Source organism: Stegodyphus dumicola, chromosome 5, assembly GCF_044657685.1.
Source record: "Stegodyphus dumicola isolate Sdum_Otavi_A_Nest chromosome 5, ASM4465768v1".
In the NCBI taxonomy this organism is placed as follows: domain Eukaryota; kingdom Metazoa; phylum Arthropoda; class Arachnida; order Araneae; family Eresidae; genus Stegodyphus; species Stegodyphus dumicola.
In genome coordinates this window covers 27,969,798-27,995,728 of record NC_140772.1, presented here as the reverse complement: position 1 = coordinate 27,995,728, position 25,931 = coordinate 27,969,798, and the positions used below count along the sequence as shown (strand labels likewise).

The 25,931-nt window shown below is 32.7% G+C and overlaps 2 protein-coding genes across 4 annotated transcripts in view; one reads left to right on the top strand and one right to left on the bottom strand.

Moving 5' to 3' along the window:
* Positions 1–14,314, bottom strand: part of LOC118182102 (ciliary microtubule associated protein 1B-like) — a 43,902-nt gene extending 29,588 nt beyond the window's left edge. The window contains exons 1-3 of the mRNA XM_035351392.2: positions 14,177–14,314; positions 13,918–14,047; positions 5,864–5,921 (exon numbers count right to left, since the gene is read on the bottom strand). Of these exons, the coding sequence (XP_035207283.1) occupies positions 5,864–5,921; positions 13,918–14,047; positions 14,177–14,209 (221 nt within the window). The 5' untranslated portion in view covers positions 14,210–14,314. The remainder of the gene's footprint in view (positions 1–5,863; positions 5,922–13,917; positions 14,048–14,176) is intronic.
* The window catches only part of Art3 (arginine methyltransferase 3), a 61,696-nt gene continuing 41,164 nt past the window's right edge, over positions 5,400–25,931 (top strand). The window contains exon 1 of one of the 3 annotated variants that reach the window (XM_035351383.2): positions 5,400–5,587. Coding sequence is in view for 2 of the 3 variants with exons in the window: in XM_035351377.2 (XP_035207268.1) it covers positions 19,766–19,826 (61 nt within the window). In the remaining variant the exon portion in view is untranslated. Of the gene's footprint in view, positions 5,588–19,677; positions 19,827–25,931 lie in introns of those variants that run through there. The other 2 variants (XM_035351377.2, XM_085816513.1) reach the window with 2 other exon arrangements.

The following is a 25,931-nucleotide window of genomic DNA, read 5'->3' as shown; positions in this document are numbered from 1 at the left end:
GTTAATTCTTTGGATGAATTCTTATTATTGAAAGAAATACCGCTGGAGCAACTGTGCAGACATACTATACGCTGATGGCGCAAAGGCAATGATAGATCACTAACACAAATGAAATAGGCAATGTTGAGCTATTGCTAAAATTAAAAATAAGGTAAAGAAATGTTACAGCAGCCGTCTCTTTTTCAGACCCTCGCTAGCCTCATGAAATTTGCCTTCTGAAATTCTGCTAGTATTGAATTAGGCTCTAAAAATATAAATTGTGACTTCTTAAAATCAGAGTCTTCAAACTAGTGTGTGATGCTATGGGAAGAAACATATGTTCCTGATGCTACAAGCTGAAGTGAAGTGAAGAAAACAAATTGACAAGTTCGATAGAACTGCGTGCAGAGTTTGATGGAACCAGGTACATGGACCATATCATTGTACTGGCGATAAGTTTAAATGATGAAGACTGGTCATGCGATCTGGAATTATTGGACAGATATTTTTAGCAGAATGAATGAATGAAATGAATGTATCATTGAAAAGGAAAACTGCCGCAGTTTCATCTTCTTTTAAAAAGAAACTCACGTATTGGTTGGAATATATGAAAAGGAAGCTATCGATTATTTCTCTCTCACAAATAGCTTCTTGAATTAAAATGAATAAAAAAAATACTAAAAGATGATGGGTTTACATTTAGAAGCTTTTCAAAGATTCGTTTGAATCTTGTTTTTCGATAGCATAACAGAAAATGCATGATACCTTTAAATGGGTTCTGATTGTGTTCAGCATGAACAAACAAACAAACAAACAAAAAAGGCCTAGTTTAAATTCAACAGAATAGAGGTTTTCATATATTTGACTTTTTAATGCGAATTAAAAATCGTCTGTCATAACTAAAGTCTACAGGAATATTAGCTGCATTTACAAGATTCATTTATAATTTTGTCTGAGAAAGACAAGATTTACATATTGCTAACTTTCTAAACTACTATATGAGTGAGATTTTCCGCTTATACAAATACCAAAATAAAATACAAAGCCGTTTGAAAGCAGAACCAGACATTCGCCAGCTATTATCATCAACTAAACCTAAAATAAGAATGCAACTACACATGCTCATTAAACATTTATGGTATTTTACGTTCCATCTTAATTTAGGTCTGTTGTTACTGTTGCCTTTACAGTATGCTCTAGTTAGGAAATGAAACAGATATTGTTTTGTGTAATGCGTAATATTTTTAATGATAATGAAATGTGTATTTTAATTGAATTCACTATAATAATTAAATTGAAAGGAGCTGTGTTTATTGTACAGGTCTCTTGTATTGTTGGTGTCACCAGTAATATGTTGTAAAGCAAACGATTTGAAATAAATTTTTATATGGCAAAGCTCTGAAAATATGATGGGTATTGGAGGGGTTTGAGAATAAACTGAGATAATATGGTAAATTTCAAAGTCTTTAAAATAATTTCATTGCATGGATTTTTTTTATTTGTACGTTTTTCAGATATCACTTCACTTTATATTCCTTTACTATCTATCTTCTCCTTAACACTGCTTCTAGATATTATTAACTTGTAATATATCGAATAGCCAAAGATCACGGAAAGGGCCAAGTAAGTCATAAAAATTTATTCTTGAAGAACTCACAGAGTTCTTCAAGTCAAACGTTCAAGTCAAAACGTTCGGGAACCACTCCCTTGCAGTAAAGTAGCCAAACGTCTTTGATTAAGGGGGCTCATACACCTTAAACCCCTTATGATCTTCGAATATGTGACTGTTGCAAGAATTGGGATATTTTATTTATTTTAAAAGCAATTACTTCCAACTTTTTACAGCTGACTACATAATATAGCTGCTTTGGAAACTAGTACCCAGAAGGTGTGTGTTGCCACAAATATTTTTGTAATTTAATCCGCTTTGTGACAAAAGTTTTCGTCATGTTTCCACCTTGCGCGCATGATATTTTAAAAATGGCTAATGGTACATACTTGAAATTGGATGGAATTCTTTATATGGGCACTACTTTCTAACTGAACCAAAAGTTTGATGAATATTTTAGTATTAAATAAATTTATGCGCGAAAACATTACAGATTTTTTTAATAAAAGACATTTTATAAACTCAACTCCAAATAAAATAAAAATTTAACATGAAATTCTTAGAATTTTAGGTTCACAGTAGTTTCCAAATATTATAAAAGTTTTATATTAAATATGGAATAAATTATGCAACAGAATGTTTTAAACTGTGTGCGCAAGGTGGAAACTTGACGAAATATTTTGTCACAAAGCGGATTAAATGATAAAAATATTTGTGGCAACACAAACTTTCTGATTACTATTTCACAAAGCAGCTATATTATGTAGTCAGCTGTAAAAAGTTGGAAGTAATTGCTTTTCAAATAAATAAGTTATTCCAATTCTTGCAACAGTCACATATTCGAAGATCTTATGGGTTTTATGGTGTATGAGTCTCCTTAAACGCAATAAACTCACTCCAAGATATGTCCCAAAAAACTTTCAGCATTCTGTAAATATCCCGAATTTCGTAAAGATATAATAGACATTTATTTTATTAGTGTCACTCCATGTGATCATGATGTTCTAATGGTGTCAGAAATATGTTCACTAATTAAATAACCTTGTTTTCTAGATATGCATTGCAGGGAATTCGTGATACCTATAAAAAGGTTGGTAGATGAATGAATTTCTAGATTTCTACTCCAACAGCGTTTCATATTTTAAAAAAATTTTTAAATAGATAGGGAAATTAAATCACCTGAAGAACTTTAAACATTTTAAATGGGAACTTTAACGGAAATCTAAATGGAACTTTAAATGAAAGTTTTAAACATCGTAGAATACAAACACGGACAAAAGAATAACCTCCGAAAATAAAGGTATTTTCATTAAAAATAACTATTTGAAAACAAATTATTTGACGACAGACTGCATGCAAAAAGAAATGAAACACCAGGGAAAAAATCTGATGTGTACACCACGTGACTTCCTTTTACGGAATATTAAATTATACGAATTTTTCTGCATTTCATTTAAACTTATCGAATCGAATTAAATTTAGTTCGTCGATAGCGCATAAACCACAATAGAATAAACGCACTTTTTAAATTTCACTATATTTATTTACCATAGCGATACTCTAGCACTAGATTCACTTAACAGCGTTAAATCTCATTCATTTTAGAACTCAGAACGCGAAAAAATTATGTCAACTGAAGAATAATCTAACCGTTGCCAGATGTTCTATTCAAATACTATAATAAATCTAAAAAGATGTATAAAAGAAATTAAACACATAAAAAATAAACAGTTTTTCACGGACGATTCAGCGCTGCTTACCTAATGCGCATGCACTACTCGTAAGCATTCTCCTCTGTCCGAAATAGACTGGAGGCAGCATTTTCTGCTAGTATGAAACATTTATTTCCTCGAATTTCGTTACAGATGTATTTCTCATTCAATGAATTCAGTTCTCACTTCGCGGCAAGGCAAAATAACAAACCCAAAATATCTTCATCAAAAATTTAAAGATACAAAAAAACGTAAAACACCAAATACAGTAAAAAAAAAAAAAAAAATTGCAATTAAAATTACAATTTCTACGCAAAAACAAGCAATTCAGCCAGCGGACAAGAAGACAGATTTTTCAGTACATAAAACTGAGTTTACTTTTGGTCTCACTCGGGAAAAAGACAATGGAGGCGTAGAGACTCACTTAATTTGTTGTGGACGCCATGCTGAGTCAATATATGGGATAATTTAATAACTTCAATGATAATTCCAGAATGGATTAAGCATAATTTAATTCCCAATGATAAAAGAAGACGTTACTTTGTTGTTGTGAAGCTTAGTTTCTCTAGATTGGCAACAAATCCACTATTCTGCTAAGTTTCAAATGTAAACCAATATGGCTGCTATGGAAAAAAAAAATTAGCCTTAGCCGCACTTAAACAATTTTTAAATTCTTGAAAACTCTACAACTATAACATGCAGGTTATCTTTAGTTAAGACCTTAACCTTAACCGGAAGATAAAACAACCTAATTCAATCACCTTTAAAGCCAAAAATGCACAATTTACAAACATATAAGAACAAAGAAACTGACCTCACTGAGCCGAGTAACAGAATGGATATATATATATATACAAATATTTATATACTTTTGGTGCGGCCCGATTGCAACCAAAATAGGAGGTGCACATCTACATGTTATAGCAGCCCTATATAGAAAATTTCAACTTTCTGAGGCTACTTGGTTTTGAGTTATGCGAGATACATACATACATACGTACGTACAAACGCCACGAAAAAATGTCTTCCGAATTTATTTTAAATCAGTTTTATAATTTTTTCTTGGGGGGGGGAGAGTCCTTTATTCTGTCCTTACGTACAGATGTCACGCAAAAACATCGATAATTTGCATTCGATAGCGGTCAAAATATTTATGTTGAAATATATGACACTCGAAATTTTTTGCGATTGCAATACTTCCTTTTTACTTTGCACAAGGAAATAAAAAAAAAGCTGTTGTCAGAGTATAAAAGTAAAATAGTACGAAACGGAATGGCGATTTTCCCAAACATAAGAATCATGCTTCTTTCATACTGTAGCTCAAACTTTATTTCATTCGAACTTATTTAATCGATTTACCTAAATGCTCTTCACTAGGATCAGTTGCAGCAACAAAACGCATTATTTACGTATATTTAGAGGAACCTCTCTTGGCTATAGCACGTTTCAAAGAAGATAATCTTTGAGAAAACAAATAAACATTAATACTGAACATCGCCAGTTGTCATATATTCCAAGGCTACCAGCCACGCTCACAGATGATGAAATTGTTTGGGACCTCTAGCGATAACTTGGGTCGTTTTAATATTAACGAGTCATTCGTTCAAAATATTGATTGTTTGAACTTTCTTAGTGTAGTTCCGTTGGCTTAAAAAAAAAGAAAGCAAAGAAAAAAGGGAAAAAATAAAAAAAGGGGGGGGGGGAAATGGAAACTACTTTTTTATAGGGAAAAAATCTGATGCGCACACCACATGACATTATAAAATTTTTTTGCTGCATTTCAATGACACTTGTTTATTCTAACTTAATTAACTGATTCTTCATTCAAGGATCAGTTAATTAAGTTAGAATTAACGGCAAGTTGCGGATGATATCAAAAACTGCAAATTTTGAATATAAATATCGCGGTCATCTTTAGTCAAGTTTCTTAATAACCTTGTTTTGTCATAAGGAGTGTTAAATGTTCATATAAAGTGGCTTTCTCTCGCTAGAGGGAGCTAGGAGTTCCACTTGCGAGAGAAATTAAAACCTTGTTTCTTTTTTTATTCTTTTTTGTAAACAGTAGATAGTTTGTTTCGAATCCGTGTAATGGGCGGATAAATTGTTTCGTACAGCCATAAGAGAAAAAGAGTGACTGCACAAGAAAATGTATTTAAATATTATTTTTTTTTCTTTTAAATGTTTTACGTAAATATAATGTGATGTCAAGAAAATAGAATTGTGGTTTTTCTGTAAAGAAGATTGCCAGCTGAAACATCACGTCAGATTCAACAATGCATCAGAATAGGTAAATGATTTTCTTCTTGTTTTTTAAATCGATATAAATAGAACCTGCATACGTAAGTGGATTCTGACAACTTCGATCAACAGTAGTTGATTAATTACGTAATAAGGAGTATTACACTTCTCAAATATAAGTATACAAACAGGGAGACCGAATTAAAAGTTAGATTTCGCTATTTGTCGAAATTTTTTTTTAATTTGGTATTGCCAGAACATGAATATTTTAAACAAACATAATAAGAAGAAATGCTTTTAAATACAACAAAAGAAACCTACGAACCTTCCTCCAATTCCGTATGCCGGTGCTTTTGCCCTTCTTGGATCATGACCGTGATCACCTGTGCAACGTAAAGAAAAATATATTTTAAATATTACAAGTATTATTTTAAAGATTGCACATAATTGTGCATTATGATGTCCGCCGAAAACATCGAGGCAAAAACATCGCAAACAAAAACGTCCCTAAGAAACAACACAAGGCAAAAATATTGTGGTACAGAATATCGTCGTCGGAAGTAAAGCGGTTCAAATACATTTTAAAATAACATTGCAGAAACATGCTTTTCTGGTTTTAAATGTATATTCGCATAATGATTTGTGACCACAAGTAGGAATGAGAAATTTTTTATCTCTATATTTCCTATTCTTGGATTAATTAATAATATTTTTTACTAAAGAAGCAAGAAGGAAACTTAAGCATTCAAAAGCTGAAGATTAATAAAAAATTAATTCTACGTATAGCAGTTAAGAGAATTTTAAATTTATGTAGTCATTATTTATTTAATATATTTTATAAAGTTGTATTAGGCTATATTTTTCATGAAAAATACCAGTACAAATTCATTAAAAGGAACTAAATAAATAATGAATTTTAATTGTTAAGTACATAAATTTGAAATTCTCTTAATTGCGATTCAATTCACCTATAGGTGGCGCTTTCCCACATTAGTGTAGCGGATAAAAATTGGTATTTTGATTTGTGATCTATCTGACTTCGTACATTCAAAAGTGGAGTTGCTTAGTTTTTCCGAAATGTTTGATTTTGTTCAAGGAGGCGTAAATTCTCGCTGCATTACTGAAGCAGAGAGAATTTTAAAAAGCTGATCATTTCGTAATGCACGGAATTTTACTTGAAATCCAATGTACAAATTTTGGCTTTCTATTTAAGGATAAGTTCTATAACGTCCTGATCGCATGAAATCGAAGGACATTTTATTGTTGAAAAAGGAGAAATAAAAATTAAAAAAAAAAAAAATTCTTGTTCATGTAAAGGAGGAACTGCTGACTGTTGCAGGAAATTGTGTCGCTGTTTTATTGTATTGCGACAGGTAGCTGATTTTAGTGTTCACTGATTGTAAACAAATGATTTCACATGTGTTTAACTTGGGATTTCCAGAAAATCTGTGCTGTCAAAAGTGTCTTTTTTTTCCCCATAAAAATGATATTGAATCATTATATACTAAAAATATATTGATGTATTTATATGCACCTATTGTATTTATTATATACATAATAGCACTAATTATCAGATGCAATTTTGAGAATATCAACAAGCAAAGCACTTAAAAATGAAAAAAAAAGACACTTGTTATAGAACTATTAGTATTCTATATGTATTATAGAAAATACATGCAATGAATAATACCATGGCCAAACATTTCAAGAAAAAAAAAAAAAAGAGCACCTACCTCAGTACTTGAGAAAGCAATCCTGGCATATAACATGTAGTTAACTTTTGATTACATGATATTACAAGCATTTTCTTTAGATTTGTCCTACGAGTGGTTTAAAGGACTCAATACTGGTAGTTCAATCTCAGCTCAGTTCCAACAACAATAAAAAATAAACTTTTAATTACTTTTCGATCACAACACGCTTCACAAACTACGTAGCATTGTCAAATGTAAATACCGATTTTTAATGTTTCCACCTTTTAGCCACTAGATGGCGTATCAGAGCGCTAGAATCGCGGATACGTAGAATTAGATTTGTACTCATTTTGAGCTTTTGAATGCTTAAATTTCCTTCTTGCTTTTGTACGAAAAACGCAAAATTTTTAAGACCAAATGGGTCTTACCACACTTTACTTATTAGCTTTTCAATTTCTATTTCAATTATACGTATATATATATATATATATATATTAATTATCCACAAACACGTGTCTGCGACGTCATCATCATGCGATGATTTGTAGGTATTTTGATATTTTTTACGACGATGTCTTGCAACTGTAATGTTCTTGGGCCGCCTTATTTTCGATGGCGATGCTTTATACCACGAGGTTTTCTCTTTGCTTTCTTTTCTTCCACGGTGTTTTTGCCTTGAGTAGTCAATTTGCTTTTGGCATTGTTTTTAATTAATAAAGTCGGAAAGTTGTTACAATATTTTAATATTTAATTACTTTCATTTTTATTTTATTTTATTGGTTTATTATCCATTTATTATTTAGTTTCTACGTTATATCAGTAACAAAATTTTATACTTCATAGAAAAATCTCTGTAAAATGTAACATTCTTTGTAAAAGTGTAAACAAATTCTCTCAACATTTATGTAGCCACTATAAGAAAATTTGGTACTATTCCGTTTTGAGGACCGTAAAAAATTGCAGCGAAAATGTATGCGCAAAAGCGCCAAATCTAGCAAACGCGCCCATTTAACAGCGTGCCAAATCTAGCGTACGCGCTGATTTCAGATTGCGTATGTTTATATAGTTCTATATTTCTTAAGACGCCATTGAAATACTAGTTTAATTTTTAAATCCTTTTTTTTTTATTATTTTAAATCCTTTTTTGATATCCCATGAATTTAACAATTTGAGAATTGCCCATGACGAAAAGTCGGCAATAGAATTTTGGGTAAAGTGCAGGATCACCACTGTTTGACGCGTTTTTAAGAATTGCACATACTCGGTATTCATGTGCACATCGACCTATTTTCACTTAAAAAAGTAAAAGAAAATTGACAAAAATTCAATTGTTTTTACCCTTGTAAAAAGCGGCAAACAAATAAGTGAGCGATTCTGCACTTTACCGAGAATATTTTCAAAGAAAAGGCATCGTTCATTACAGAAAATTACGTTTGAACAACCAACGAGATGAAATTATGCTTTAGCGAAAAGTCGGTAGCGAAATAGCGATGCAGGCATCCATTCGGTTATGTTTAGCAATTTTTATATAAATTATAATAATGATCTAAAATAGTTATTTACTCTTACGCTTCCATTCAGTCATGTTTAGTCTTTTTCATATAAATTATAAAAAAAAAAAAAAAAAAAAAAAAAAAAAATCTGAAATGTTTCAGATTTTAAATTACGTCCAAAGGGGCGTTTTTTTAACGTTTTGAGTGTTACCTTTATTTATTAAATATCATGTTCTTTGCACTTAAACCATAAAATTCAGTTCAAGAGCAATATCCCAAAATAATGTTAAATTAAGCATATCTTTAGAATTTCCGATATACACAGTCTCGCGAGCTGGAGATAAAAGTATTTTTTTTTATATATAACGTTGCCATTTCTCGATTTTAAAGCATTGAGTTTGTAAATCAAAAATTCGTTAAAGTTTTACAAAATATAAAATCTATAATAAAACAAATTCCAAATTTGGGATTTCAGATGCCCATATTCGCAGTAGGATTTCGTCATTCAAAATTCGATGGCTCTATGTACCATTGTTTTATCACAATGCGAGAAATAGACAATCATTTATGCAGATTTTTCATTATTTAATTTCTTCAAATATAATGCAGGACTCTAACATTTTGTGGCAACAGTTTGAAAAGTGAACCGACGTTTATGAGTCCGACGCAAAATCGCAAAACGAAAACAATAGTCTTTCAGGGACAAAGCCCCTTTGGACTAATAATAAAAAAGTATTACATGAAATTAACCTTTCATCTAAATTAAAACATCAGTCTTAATTATTTACTATTATACTTGTCTTCTTGCAGCAATTATTAGGGTTGCCGCAATTATTTTTGGCAGCATTGCCATCAACAAGTATCAGGTTTGGCGATTTTTTACGGCCCTCGAAACCGAATAGTATCGAAAATTTTGTATCCAAAGAAATTTTATTTTTATTTATAATTTTTCTTTTTTTTAGCAGAAAAAGTTGCAAGTCTTTCGGTCGGAACCAGCTGCTCATTTTGTGGTTTCTTGCCTTGCGTTGTCCATTAAAATCCAGTCAGAAACTGTCGGACAATCAATTTCTAACTTAATTAACAATTAGTTACTTTCTGGCAATGTAACTATCGGCAGTTTATTTTTTAACTTTCTTAATTAAATTATCGGGTAGAATTGTCGTTTTAGTCGGAAACTGTCGGGTAATCATTTTCTTGAAACTCGCTGCGACAACAGTGTTGCACGTGCCGTGAATCTTTGCGTTGATTATCAGGTCTAAATATGCATTAAAAAGGCTTTAATAGCTACCGTTCTGTTTATGCGTTGCGAATTTTAATTAATAATTTAATGATTGCAATAACTATCTAAAACTTTTTAAGAGCTTTCAATTAATATCCACCGATCACATTTAAGAGTTATGTTGTTTAATTGTTGTTGCGATTTATCTCGCGTGCCTGACAGTAACATCCCAACAAGTCCACGAAATTCGCCATGGCAAGGAGAGCAAGATTGTGCCTGCCGTTAGCAACAGTCTTAAGCACCTAACAGGTGGCAGTGCGACTTCGCTCAGTTCCGCTCCCAATTCTGATGGAGAACATCCCCGAGAGCGTATTTCACAAGTGCAGATCAGCGTAGACACTGAGGGAGGGGTTTCAAAAATGGACCAATGAGCTTCTATTGCTCTTGTGACGCTAAATCTTCGTGCCTGTGAGCGTATGTTGTTTACGTTTTAATTTGCATTTGTTTCGCAGTTATAAACACAGCCGACTGTATCATTTAACACAACAGTTGGCTGTGGTTATAAATATATGGCGTAAAAAGTAGAAAATCTGGTAGTGCTTTCGTTTTCCGAGTTTAATTAATCGCCGACATTTTACTTTCGCTATTTTTATCACGCATTGATATTTGGATCGATGTTCACGGCATATTATCGCTCTTTACACCGAGAAAATAACTCAAGCTACAATTAGCTTCGAATGTTATGCATTTACTAACAAATCTGGATTAAGAGAATTCATGTATATAGTTTTTTTTTTTTTTAATTTTATTTTGAGCTGAGAATGACTGGATGTGTTATAGTGAATCTGGATGTGTTTTCTTATTTCAGTGCTTGCATTCATTTGATTTTGAAAGTGTAAGATTCAGAATACATATTCTGTATGATCTGATTATATCCATTGTTAACATTAAAAGTTATATGTGAATAAATTGAATATATTCGTTGTGAATAGCTAAATTCATTCTGTTTGATGAGTATTTCTTGTGTAGACAGTATATTTAAGAGTGAGCAGTTATTAAGTCTGAAATTTAACACACTAAATGCAAATTAGTGAAGCTCACTTTGAATAAAATTCTGCATTGGCTATTATTATAGAACATCTTTTTCATATGGACTGAAATAAAAGTACTACTGACTTCTATCTACATATATAACTGGTGCAAATATTTTTCTCATATGCATAGTTTTATGTAAAAATAGCATTTGGACTCAGATGTGCATCACATATTTCTTTCGTCTTATTTATCACTTATTAAGTAATATTTCGCATGAATATTTTTGCGGAGTATCCAACATGTGTTTGTATTTATTTCAAATTCTTTCAACCAGGTAGTGAAATCTTCATAATTGCTTATATTTGATCTATCTTCGCAATGAAAATTTTCAGAAGAAATATATGATGTACAGAAATTTGTACAGCAAATTGCGTGGCAAAATGTTTTCAACCATCTTGCCTAAATCTTAAAGCCTGTGAAAGGTCATGTGACACGACAGAAATAATCCTGGATGCTCATTGATCCATCCTAGAAACCACTCCCTCGGTGGCTACACAGATGTGCACTTGTGAAATATGCTCCTCGGGAGGGCAGGTCCGAGAGTTCCCCACGCCTCTTTCCCCAGCACTAACCTCTCGAGAGGACTTTCGGCTCGCCGCATATTTAGAGCGCCCCCTCCGGTGCTACTTTAGTAGACGGTTGCACGGATTTTGGCGATTTTCCTTTGTCGAGTAATACAACTTATGGTAAACCCATTGCTGGATAAGTTATTTATGGTAACCGATACTTTGTTGTCATTTTATTTAAAAAATAATGCGTTTTATTGTGCATAAATTCCGTTTTTAAAATATTATTTATGGCTTTTAAATATTAAAAATCAATTTAATTTTGCATTTTTATTTGAAATAAAAATTTTATTGTTTATCATATTTTATGAAATTTTATGTTGTGGATGATGTAATCAATGACGTCACCTTACTTTAAAAGTAATTCGTTTTAATATGTATAAATTTAATCTAATGTTTTAAACATTATTTATGGTTCTTAAATATTAAAATACAATTTAATTTTGCATTTTTTTAAAAAATGATTTTATTATGTATGAATTTTTAAATAATTTTAATTCTAGCCGTGATGTAATCAGCTCTCTGATTGGTTATAGAATATTTGTGCATTAACGAGCTGTAATCAGCTCCCTGATTGGTTACTGACAATTTGTGCATTTCCGCGCCGTTTTAAAATTTAATTTATATCTTCGAATTCCTTCAAAGATGTTATCTAAATTATGATTCTGATTTTTTTGGGGGGTACTTATCAATAAACAACAGGTTAAACACTCAAAAAAATGTAAGTACATATTTTTCTTTTATTTTATAATTGTATACTTCAATTTTTGTTAAAAAAAATTAATACACTATTTTCAGAAATTCCTGAGATAATTATTGTCCATATGTTTTAATGTTAATTATATTCTATATAACGTATTTTAAAGTATTTGAATTTAATAATATTCTAATTCTTTTAAATGTTGGTATGATGGTTTTTAATTCGATATTCAATTTCAGTAATATTTTAATCTAATTAAACGTTGGCCCAATGTTTTTATAGCGGTGGTTTTATTCTCTTCTTTGCTATATGAAAGTAATAATAACCTTACTTTAGTATTTTATACTCATAGTAAATGCATTTATTTACACTTGCCTGCCATCTTAAAAAATGACATTTTCAACAAAAAATTAATCCATTACTTTTAACGATATTTATTTATTTATTTTTTAAGTTTCGAATACTTTACCATGCGTAAAAACAGCATTTTTCAAGATGGCTGACGTTTGTAAAAATCGCGCCAACAATTCGGCCAACGTAAATCGGCAAAAATCCGTGCAACCGTCTACCAAAGTAGCACCCCCCCTGCCTTACGAACACTATACAATATACAATTAAAAAAATCCATGTATTCTCCGGGATTCGAACCTAGGCCCTTCGGTACCGCACTAGTCTCACTTAACCGTCTGGACAGCTTTAAAAGTCGTTTAACATACCATTGTCACAAGAAAAGCGAGTGTTGAACGACAAAAACCTTAAAAGAAAAGGACGGTTAATCAAAAAGGAACTAGGACTAATCTTTGGAATATGGTAACAGGTAGTTTGGCGACATTTTGGTAAGGCGATAAAGGCTACTAGATAGGACTTTAGCAATAATCTGAGACGTACACAGTTCGAATCACAGATTATTTTGTCTGAGAGATATGAGAGATCATGAGACATGTCATGTGACATTTTCCGGAAAATTCCAATCGTGATTTTAGCTAATAAGCACTTAGAAACAATTTCGCAGAATCGCCCACTTATTTGTTTGGCGCTTTTTACAAGAGTAAAAAGAATTGGATTTTTGTCAGTTTTCTTTGACATTTTAAGTGAAAATAGGTGGATGTGTACATGGATAAAGTCAAGAGTGTGCGCAATCCCATTTTTGTGCAATTCTGGGATGTTTTTTAAGTGAAAATAGGTCGATGTGTACATGGATACCACGTACGTGCAATTCTTAAAAACGCGCGAAACCGTGGGCGGTTCTGCAGTTTCTCCCGATTTCGCACGTAATCTTCGTCATGATTAAGCACTTTTGTTCCATAAAATGTTCTAGCCTAAGCGTAATTCGGCTAGCAGATTGTTGGCAAAAATGTTGAGAAAAAAAAAAAAGAATGCCTTTACTTTGTGAAAACATAATGGCGTCCCAAAAAAAAAAAAAAAACTAGCAGGTTGCTGTAGCAGGTTTGGTCGCCAAATTTTCGCCAAAAAATCGCCAATCCGAAGATTCACCGAAACTGGATAACTGGGGTCTAGAGCCAGCATCTAAGCGAACAAAGATAGTCAGCTTCATGAACATTGCCACATGACAGAATTCACTTCTAAATTTAGGAAATATGTATAATCTTACCTATTGTTTGTGGTAAATTAACGATAGCCGGCCCAGGACCAATATTCATAGATCCTATAGTTCCTATTGCTTTTGTTGTCTTCCATTCTCCTTGCCGATTGTAATAGCTTAGGTATTCCTCATTCCCAGGCTGCAAAATGCGTTAAAATGTGTTACAAAATCACCAAACTTGCATTATATTATGTGAAGCAATGCGATTCAGCAATGTAAAATAATTTATCAATTCATGAATCATAAATAAATAAAATGTTACACTAACTTTCACTAAACCTTCTTTATGATCTTTTGTCATAACGAAATCATGAAATTTTGAAAAATGTTCCTAAATTTGCTTAAATTTTAATCAAATAATTTTGCAAAAAGCTGTTTCATTAAAAAACGAAAATTTAAAGTTTTGTTTACAATCTAACTGCATGATGAAGTGCTCGCTCCACGAGAAAGCTTAAAATAATTGATCGTTGTATAAATTTAAAAGAATTTATTTTCAAGGCTTTAGTATTTTAAAAATTAACGCAACTGAAACATTCCTCTGAGAAACTGTCAAAACGTTTTAACTTTGACAAAATAATAATAATAATAATAAAGAAAGAAAGAAAATCTGAAAAGCTTTCAGATTTTATATTACGCCCAACGGGGCGTTTTTTTAACGTTCTGTATGTTACCTTTATTTATTAAATATCATGTTTTTCGCACTTAAAACATAAAATTCAATTCAACAGCAATATCAAAAAATATTTTAAAAGATCATATCTTTAGAATTTCCGATACATAGTCTTGCGCTCTGGAAATGTAAATGTTTCTTTTCTTTCTAGAGTCCATTGCCGGCTTTGAAATCGTTGAATTTCTTAATCAAAAATTCGTTAAAGTCTTACAAAATATGAAACAGATAATAAAACAAATTTCAAATTCAAAATTTTGGCTTCCAAATGCCCATATTCGAGCGGAGGGTTACTTTAATCAAAATTTGATGTACTAGATACCGTTTTTTTTTAATCGTGCACATACATTCATGCAGCTTTTTCATTATTTAATTTTTTTTAATATAATACAAGTTTCTAATATTTGTTGGCAACATTGGAAAAATGAAACGCCATTTTATAGTGGACGATGCAAAATGCCAAAATGAAATTAATAACCCTTCTGGGCAAAATGTCACTTTGGGCTAATAAATATTATTGTTTGCATGTTTTTCCCACTAGGGCTCGAGTGGCTAAAGCCGCTTGTTAAGAAACGTGCACGAACTCAATTAATACACAATAATTTAATATGTTCATTATAGTGTAGATTTTTTGTGGCAACAGCGGTGTTTTTTTATATATTGTTTTGAGCGTGATAACGCATGGAATGTTATTCTTTCTGTTATGTTTAGAATGCTAAATAAAATAGTTCGTTGTTAATCAAAAAGGTTTTCTCTGCTAAATGTATTACCATTTGTCCGAAGTTACTAAATAAGTCAAGAAATTAATTAATTTCAAACACCGCTAATTACTGTTAGTTCGAGCCCGCTACGAACCCAGGTAAACGGACTTGATGCACGGTCGGTTTTCGTGCTTTTATCGTGTTCAACGCAAAAATGAGCAAATTTTCCTTAAAAAATCCTCCTCGAAGGCATCCCATCTCTTAGGTCGATACCTCTTGTGTGCTTAGCTATATTCAAATAATCTAACCTAACCCTTGCATATTTATTAAAGGTATCCAAATAATAATATAGTACGTCTGTCTAACAACGGAGAAATGTAACTCGCAGATTGTGGACTGATGTTACAATTATGTTATAAATAGCTGTTTTCTGGCATGTGTTGCGATGCTCTTAAAGGAACGAAAGTGTTTGCGTTTTAATTCTGTCTATTGAAGTGATTCTAGACACACACAATATATATATATATATATATATATATTCCCATGTGGTGCGTACACGAATAAATTGGAAGGCTTTTCCGACGCGGGAGCATATCAGATAAAACTGCCCATGTGAAAAGCATGGGTTTTCCAAATTTAGGGTAGCGATTGTTCCTGTGCTTTGTTGATGGTCATTGTAAATGTGAGTCGCACTGAAACTGGTAAAGCTTAAATTCGAATGGTATATCTGTCGGAATTATTGGGATACGTGGTTGTTACCCGGCATGCATTGCAATGCTACTTAAAGGAAAGTGTTAAATATAAATTTCTGATTGTGTCTCCTCAGATTGTCAATAGATGGCAGTAGTGTTTATTTGTAAAAAGAAACTGGGATGTCATAATTATGTATATGTAGTATTATTGCGTCTTCGGGGTTCGTCAATAAACGTTGTGTGAAATAACGCTTTCTGTTTATTACTTTAAATTCGATCCAGTCTGATTTATTAGAGACTTACATATATTTTATTTAGAAAGAAAGTGTTTGTGTTTTAATTCAGTTTACTGAAATGCTTTTGGATACACAATATTTTCTTTTTCCCATTTGGTGTGAGTGATTTCACTTTTCCATCCTCGCAGCACATTCCTGGTGCTTTATTCTTAAATTTGAGAGTTCTCCAATGCATGGAGTGAAAAACCTTTTTCTTTAAAGTCATATTGCGTGAGTCCATTAGATGGTTCCAAATGAGCTAGAACAAATCGTGTTCGAATTTCAGTCGAAAATATTGACATCTTGAGATTCAAGTAAATATCTGTACTGACTTTTTTAATGCTTTTATGCTTTTTTCATGATTTGTTTTGTCAAAAACACCATTATTAGCACGAGAAATTGCTTCCCGCACCAAAATATCAACATTTAATGTCAAAATATGCAACTAGATGCAGAACGGGTTCTAATATGACTATTGGTTCCAGCATTGGGTAAGCAAACACGTGGCTTCAATAATCTTTCAAAGACGTTTTATTGTTAATTAGTTGTTCTGTGTGTTTTGTCAATCTTGGTTTATCAGTCATTGTTTATGTTGGACTAAGATGTCGAGCGTGAACTAGAAATGGATCTTTTTGAGATCTTTGCTGGTCATAAACTGCATTGGTTTATATGCTTGTTGCACACCAATTGCTTCTTCGTCGTCTTTTCCAGAAGACTGGTGGAAATATATCTGGGCCGCAAAAGTTTTCTGAAACAATAGGAAAATCCGTGAAAACATGTGAAACCCTTCCCGTGATAGATTATGTCCCTATTCCAGTTGATCTATACGAAATTGACAAAAGGACCTCAGTACTGACCATATATCCTTGATATTTCTAAGGGAGTATTTTAGTAGGAGTGCCCTTTAGGCCTAACAGACAGTAAGTATTGGGAAGATGGTCCACTCAAGATGGCTCACTACAGCTAATAGAATTCTTTATGTATCAACTGGCGAAATCCCGAGAGCTACATGTGGAGCATGTCATATTCACGGAATGATGAAGAAAAGTTCATTCTTGCCGAAAAATTTTAAGGTAATCTTTCACAAAGTTATTCGGAAGAACTGTTATTTTGCTCACTCTGAAAACATCCTGTTGGCGATGCTGGAAAATGAACGATCACGTATTCGTGAACTTCGCCTGAGAAGAATACTAAATCAAGAAAAACTGACTGGAAAGGGGAAATAGACAATTTGTGTTTCATAAATTAAATTCCAAAGCAGAAAAGTGTTTTTATAATTTGCTGGGACAAACCCTTGGAGCCAACGTCTACCTTGAACCTCGGCGAAATGTTTGTATGTGTGTGATTATGGCAAAGCCTCGAGGGCTATCTGCCTAAGGGGAGGGATGCCTTTGTGGAGGACGTTCTTAGGGAAACTGGCTCGTACACACGTTACACATAGGGAAAACCACGAAAACACCCATGCAGCCAACCCGTTCGCGGGATTCGAACCTCGGACCGAACTACCAGGGTTCAGCTACTTTTACCGCTCGGGCGCTACATGACATATTAATTTTAAGAGAGTAATATGCTCACAAGATTCCAAATCACTTCTGTTTCTTGTTTAGATTCCATATAAATGCGAATTTCCTGCTTATATGAGAGTTTTCTCTGAACTAGCCGATTAAAACTTCATGATATTTTGACGAATCATGTAAATATTGCACCCGCATAATTTTAAAATTGGTAATATAACATCTGTTATATCAGACGTTTAGCCTCAGTTCTCTTTGATACTGACATAATTTTCAACTAACTATGTCTAATTTCTTTATATTTCATATTTGTAAACATATATATATATATTACAAGCAACCTTTATTAAGTATACAAAAGGTAAATGAAATTATTAAACTAAATTAATTTAATACGAGCCTAATACGGCAAGATATAATACAATCATGTAAAGAAAAGATGTTTTGACGGCAAAACGTCCTAGACTTCTGGAAAAACGTGTTGCTTGCTGATGAAATCAAATTTAACATCTTAGACTCAGATAGACGGGTGCTGGTGGGGAGAAAACCCAAAGAAGAATCTTTAAAAGCAAAACTTAATACCAAGTGTTAAACACGGTGGAGTAGGAGTTAAGCGAAATTTGGCATCGTCAGCACTAAAGCTGATTACACAAAATAGTTTTAAATTCTACCAGGACAATGATCTAAAGCATACTGTCCACAGTGTTAGATTCTGGCTGTTATATAAGTCTCCAAAAGTAATTAAAGGAACACTCCAAACGCCAGGTCTTAATCCTGTTGAACATATTTGGTAAGTACTAGAATCGAAAATTTGGAAACACAGCATATTTTTCGCGGCAGCAGCTGAAAGCAGTGATTCAACGGTGAAACCGGTCGGAGTGAAAGGAAAAACTACTACGAGCTCCATGAAAATAGGACGTCACTCTTGGATGAGACGTAGTTTTAGAGACTTTTATTTTTTATTTTTTTTATTTTTTATTTATTTATTTATTTATTTTTTAATGTGTGTGTGTGGCAATATTACCTGTATTTCATGTTTTTTTTAGTTGTAGTTTTCGTTTTGTTTTAGATCTAAAGGTTATTAAATCTGAATTCAAGTAAAAGATTGGAGTCTTCTTTTAGAGCTGGGTTTCTTAAACTTTTTCATTCGCGACCCCTTTTTATCACTGAGTGTTTTCCGCGACACCAGGACCTAATAATATTTACGAAAATTTTGTGGGTCCCCATAAGCATTGCGCAAATCCGATACACGCGAGTGAAACTGTCAATTTTTTCACTTGTACTGTAATATACTATCACAGTTTTAGGTCATTAACTTCAATTTTTAATTTTAAGACATAGAAAAATGTGAAAATTTCAAATAAGTAACAGACGAAATTACAACGCCACGTGCAAAGCAAGTAAAATGAACGTTTATATTATAAAAAGAATGCTTCGAAAAGTTTTCGTGTTTTTTTTTTTTTTTTGTCTGTATTGTCTTATTTTTATCTATTTTCAGATACATAGTGTAAAAATATTTGGTAATTGTAAACTGCTAATTTCATTCAATACAATGTGTAAGATTAATTGTGTGGAAAATTTCCTTTTGTAAATTTCGCAAAAGTTTCTCTAAATGCAAATATTTTGTATGTGTATATTATCCAATATGAGCAGGTGATCGCATGCCAGCGGCTGACTCTAAATAATTGTTAATTACAATAATTTAAATCTCAGCTCTATAATGACTAAATAAGGGCATATCGGAGTTCAGTAGAACAAAAATAACGAGTTTTGTGTGTCATTAGCAGCTTTGACTTATGAATGTAAAAACTCTTCTTTGTATGAGATTGAAATTTTTAGGTATGAGATACTGTCACGTTTGTAGAATCGAAAATGGATTCTAACCGATTTTCTAACATTGATTATGACAAAGTGCAGACTGGAAGGCCACATGCAATTTTTATTAGCGGTATCTGTTATCCGATGAAGTGAAATGAAGACAGTGTAGAAGTTTTCACATGTTATAGCTATGAATTCTGCACCGGTTGTAAACAATTGTCATTTGGCTGAAGAAGGTGTGATTAATCATGGTAAGCAATTAATTCTCTGGGTTTGATTAACATGCTTTGCTTGTCTTGGAAAACGTATTTTGTTTTTTCGTGTGTATATTGCCTTTGTATCGAATAGGGAAACTGCTTGGTTGCATCAAGAATCGGGAAAAATTAAGGCCTGTCATAGCAAAATTCAGATCGAATCTTTAAAAAGAAAATTCCCAAATATTTTCGTGCGTGTTTTTTAATTTTATCATAATGCATATATCTTAATAGCTACGTAAACGGATTGCGGAAAAGCAGTGAATAGTTAAGGAACTACAGTTTTGGCTGTCTTATTGAGGAAAGTGAAGTGTCTGTAAATGCTTAAAGATTTTTCTTTCAGATGTAAGTGATTTATTGAAGTTAAACTGGTAGACAGTGAACTAATACTACTAGAACTGAATCTACTGGTAAAATGATGAAGTATTGTTTAAACTCTTGAATTGCATATTTCTTGAAAGGCAAGCTAGGGACAAAATGTTGAGTTTACCGTTATTTATTTAATAGCGATAATCGTATTTTTCAGAAGAAGGAAGAACTTTCTTTAACAAATTGTTTTCCATTTTTTATCAGTTCTTATTAATTTCAGTCAATCCTTTGTACTTTAAAATTGTATTTTCTAAAAATTGGTACTATTGTAGGTTTTTCCTGCATCGTAAAAACTCGCTGTATGCTGTTGTAAACTCGCTGTTACAAAAAATATATTTTACTATCTTCCTAATTTAAGATCATAACACAGCGGTTCTCAACCTTTTGACTAATGCAGCGTTTCTTAAACTGTGGGTCGCGACCTGCAGCAGGGGTCTCCAAAACGTTTAGCGGCATTGATATTTCTTTAATTTATTATAATAATTTTACAATTACCAAATATTTTTACATAATGTACCTGAAAATAGATAAAGATAAGACAGATAAAGAAAAAACAAAAACATTTTGACACATTCTTTTTATAACATAAACGTTCGTTTTCCTTGCTTTGCACGTTATGCTGCCATTTCGTCTGTTACTTATTTAAAATTTTGACATTGTTCTATGTCTTAAAATTAAAAATTAAGTTAATGACCTAAAACTGCAATAGCATATTACAGTACAAGTGAAAAAATTGAGTTTCAATCACGTGTGTGTCGGATTTGCGCAATGCTTACCGAGTCCCACAAAATTTTTGTAAATATTATGGCGTCCTGGGGGTCGCGAAAAAATCTCAGTGGTAAAAGGGGGTCGCGACTGGAAAAAGTTTTAGAAACCCTGGACTAATGCATACCATCTAAACAAAAATTGAAAACCTTTAGTACCACCAAAGTACTACTGCTGCCACCACTCTTGAACAAATCTCAGGTCGCATAAATATATGAGTGTTAGAGAAAAAACTCAGTCGGGACGTTTGGGTTTTAATTTTTAAATTTAATAGTTAAAAATACTTTGCTTCTTTGCATACCACCAGTTGAGAACCCCTGTCATGACAGATTAATAACACATTTTAAGAGATCCTAAAATCATCATGTAGTTCCTTATAACCCAGTTTTTATCTTAAAAAAATATGGAAAGTATAAATTAGGACCCTGACAAGCATAATCAGGCCTTTCAATTTATTCAGTTATTGTCAAAAAGCATGATATTTTAGAATAACCCAATATTAAATAAGAAGATATCTGATAATCTGGAACTTTTGCATGTTAATTTTTTAATTTATTTATGAAGTTCACTATTTTATGTGCATTTTGATAATTTGCAATTTATACAATATTTTAAGCAAGTAACTATCATTAGTTTCTTACTTTCTGTAAAAAGTTAATTTCCAATTATCAGGGGAAGGATTAGCATAGCCCTGTCAAAAAAGAAGTTTGTTTATTGCAGAAGACTAAGAAAATTACTATCACCATAAAATAAGACGTTCTAAGGGCAGAAATGAAAGGGATAAGAAATTTCTGTGTGATAACTGTAATGATATTAGATGATGCTATAATTTACTTGTATATAGTCATAAATACAGGGTGAGTTAAAAGTTTGTTAAGACTAAAATTTCTTGAAAGGGGAAGAAATGATAAAGAAGTGTGATTTGCAAGAAAGGGCTCACAGTGAAGTCAGATTTTTTTAGCAGTAAAAAAAAAAAAAAAAAATTTAATTAAAAATGTCACCAGTAGAGGGTGCTGACATGTGAGAGATTAAGCAGAATTATGAAAATTAATCTGGCAAAAAAAGATCATGAAACACAAGAATTTCTCACAATTTCAGAATGTTATCATTACCTGTGAGCATTGTTGGCAAAGTTTTTCTGCTTGAATGGAAAGCCAGTAACTGTTGTATTGCTAAATACTCACACGGCAAAAGGATTGAAAGTGAAGAATGGCCCCATATCATGTTTTGGAATATTGAAGCTTGTCAAATGGTTTGCAGAAACTGGCTCTTAAAGAGGATCGGCCACGAAATGGAAAACCTTTGTTGGCGAAGGGCCAAATTACTGCATTGCAAACCACTATGAATAATACAGTCAAAAGTCTTTAATCCGGACCTCAAAGCTATAAACTTTCTGCGCATGCGTACCTAATGCATCCGCATAATACGTTTACGCATGCACATTTAATGTATAACGGACGGTATAAGTTAAGCTAAAATTATCTAATTATCTATTTCAGTTAATGTTGCTGATTGCGTTGTTCCTTAATCTTCTAATTGGATCCGGCTTATTATTTTTTGCAGACTGTTAGAGCAATTTTATAAAAGTAAGCTTGAACTTTCGATTATGTCAAAAAGAATTTCCAATTCCGGAGCTGCAAAGGATCTACAAAGCGAAAGCATGTTTCGATGTCCATCAAACAAAAAGTGGAATTACTGCAAAAAAATGATAAAGGCATATCCTTTGTTTCTCTAACCATTCCGAAATGTGTTTATCAATTTCACACTGCTCTGCGGGGGGGGGGGGGGGTAACGTCGCGGTGCGCAATGAACTGGAAGTTGATCTGTCAGCACTATCCTTATCTTCAGGGCAGATGTTTTTATTTTATTCGGCTTATAATTCCTTACTAAATGTAGTATTTCATCTCGATGTATTCCGTCTTTGATATGATTTAAATCAAATTCCTCTTCATTATAAATATCATGAAAACAGATCAAATAGTTTTCTAGTTGCACTTTTCTAATTTCGACTATGCGTAATGTATGCCTTGCGCGTGCGCGCGCTGAAAGAAATGTTTAATAAAGTAAACAAATAAATATTAAGCTTTTTTTTTTGTAAATTTGGTACCTTTTAGATTATAATTGCTCTTTATTTCATAAATTACGGTTTCATATTTTTAATTTTATAATTTCTGCATGCCATCTTACCAGATTTAAATTGATGATCTATAATACGGAAAAACCGATAATCTGGAATCTCCGAAGTCCCGACGAGTTTGGATTAAAGACTTTTGACTGTATAGCGGCGGAATCGGAGTAGCAGTGCTCGCGAAGTTGGAAGGATATTTGTGCGTCACTCATCGATTCGACATATCCTCCACGGAATATTGCATCTCTATCCCTACCAGTTGCAGTCACTGCATGAGTTACAACCTGAAAACTATGAGGGAATCATTTGTTGAATCGGCTATGGCAAGAATTGAAACTTACCCTCAGCAGTTGTGTGTTGTTGAATGTTTTCTGGATGGATGATGCGCACTTCACACTGAACAGTTGTGTTAACACCCAGAGCACTCCTATATGGGAGACACTGGATCTTCGTGAATACGCAATGAAGTCAGTGCATCCAGCCATGTTGACAGTCTGGTGTAGTTTCACCTCATCTTTCATTAACAGATCATTCTTCTTTGAAGAGCTGTGTCCCATATCTGCCTGGAAAACATGCACAGTAACTGTTGAACTTTATCTCACTCTTTTGTGTGACAAAGCCATGCCCATCTTAAATCAAAGAGATGCGTTGTCTGTAATAAGCTTTATGCATGATGGCACATTGTCACACTGCCAATCCAGTAAAAGGATTCCTATCGAGTACCTTTGGTGATGACCGAGTAATCTTTCGAGGTTGCAAGATCGCATGGTCTCCACGATTACCCAACCTCACTCCAGTCAACTTCTGGGGTTGGGCTATTTGAAATCACGTGCACCATTTTCCCCCTTTAACATTGGCCGAACTCAAAGATTTTGTTTGTCGTGAGGTTTCTGCAATTGATTCCAACATGTTGCACGTGAAGGGCATTGTGAGTCGCCTTAATTTTCTCGTACAAAATTTTAGAGGTCATGTTGAATAATTGTTATTGCAAGAATAAATGAATGGAGTGCATTGTTGTCCTGTTCATTGTGTTTCAGGTCATCAGTGTCCTCTACCGGTGACATTTTTAACTAAACAGCTTCCTTGTGATCCCTTTCTTGTGAATCACCCTTTTTCATGAATTTTTTAAGTTTTAACAAACTTTTGGCTCATCTTGCATATAAACATTGTATTGTAAATAACAAGAAGTTCTGACTATTCTCCCGACGTTTTTAATCAATATCATTCATGTTTACCTAAATATTGTTCTATAACATCATTTATGACTTAATTTTTTTCATTTTTAATGGCATTTATGTTTGTGTTATTTACACTGCATTCTTTTTATTTTCAATATTAGTTAACATAAACAAATGAATGGCTAAAAGTAAATTTATGGGTACCTTTTTGCAATTTTTGGCTGTGCATGGATACCGAGTTTGTGCAATTCTTTGACTTGTTATTTTGGCCGCTACACAAAGCCAAAATAACAAGACAAAGAATTGCACAAAATTGGTATCCATGTATGCATTGACCTATTTTCATTAAAAGAAATCCCATAATTGCCCAAACTTTGCATTGCGCACTCCCTACACTTTATCCTTGTACATATCGACCTATTTTCACTAAAAAAAAATCAGAGAATTGCACAAACTAGGCATTGTGCACTCCCATGACTTGTCCATGTACACATTAAACTATATTCACTTAAAAAGTCAAAGGAGCAATCAACAAAAAAATACATAATCTCAGTAAACTACATTTTAAATCAAACAATGAAATAACATAAAAAAAGGAAATTCGTACAAAAAAGAATACCTTATTTATGAATTAACACGTCTTCAGTCAAACAAAATTCTTTAACAGCATTCAAAACTTCCTAAAATTATCTGAATTAGAATCTGTATACTGGCATCGCCACATAAATTCACAAAATAAGAGTAAAAAATATCCATCCGACTATACACATTTCCTCCCTACAAACAGGGCACTTAATAATGGCTACTAAGCAAACCTTCATTTACACACCATTCAAGTAATGCTCTTTTCTCCTTTCTTTCCAAATCCTACAGAAACTTCAAATTAACCTTACCACATTCAGCCATTTTACCGTCTAAACCAGAAAACAAGCAATGTACTTCCTAACCAACACACACGACAAGCCCTTACAAGTTCACCGCAATCATGCAACTGATTACATCATAATAGGGTGTGCATAACATTCAACTACTCAGGCTACCATAAATAAACTACCACTTGGCAATAAATAAGACCACAACTTCGGGATAATACAAAGGGTACTCTTCTCTCTACTCTAACCAATGAATGTATTTTATGGATTAAATTGCTTGAAATATTGGTAAATGTTAATTTACATGCATTTTCAAGAACTTTAACATGCAGAATATGTTTTTTATATGTGGTTAATACTATATGTCTGTTAATTATAATGAGTGGTGTTCTTCCCTTCTTTGTTATTTACTGTCATCAGGTTAAAAATGCTAATACTTTTCTGTTATCCGCACCAGATTCAGGTATCGCCAGATGCTGACGATTTGGCGAAAAAGTTCAAAGCATAAAAATCTCAATCTTTCCTTACGCATCTGTTCCATTCAACAGTGCAGTGATTCCCATCAAGTTGATGGAGACAAAATTTGATGTTAATTCTAAACACCATGGATAAATGAAGTGAATTGGCATTAAAAAAATGGATTCTTGATCTTTCAAACCCAATTTTCAGCATGTCATCCTCCCTTTTTTTTTTTTTTTTTTTTTTTTTTTTGGCACATCATATTTGTATATCTCCATTTCAGTGTTTTCTTAGAACTGAGATAAGAGCTTTATTTCATGATTTTCATATG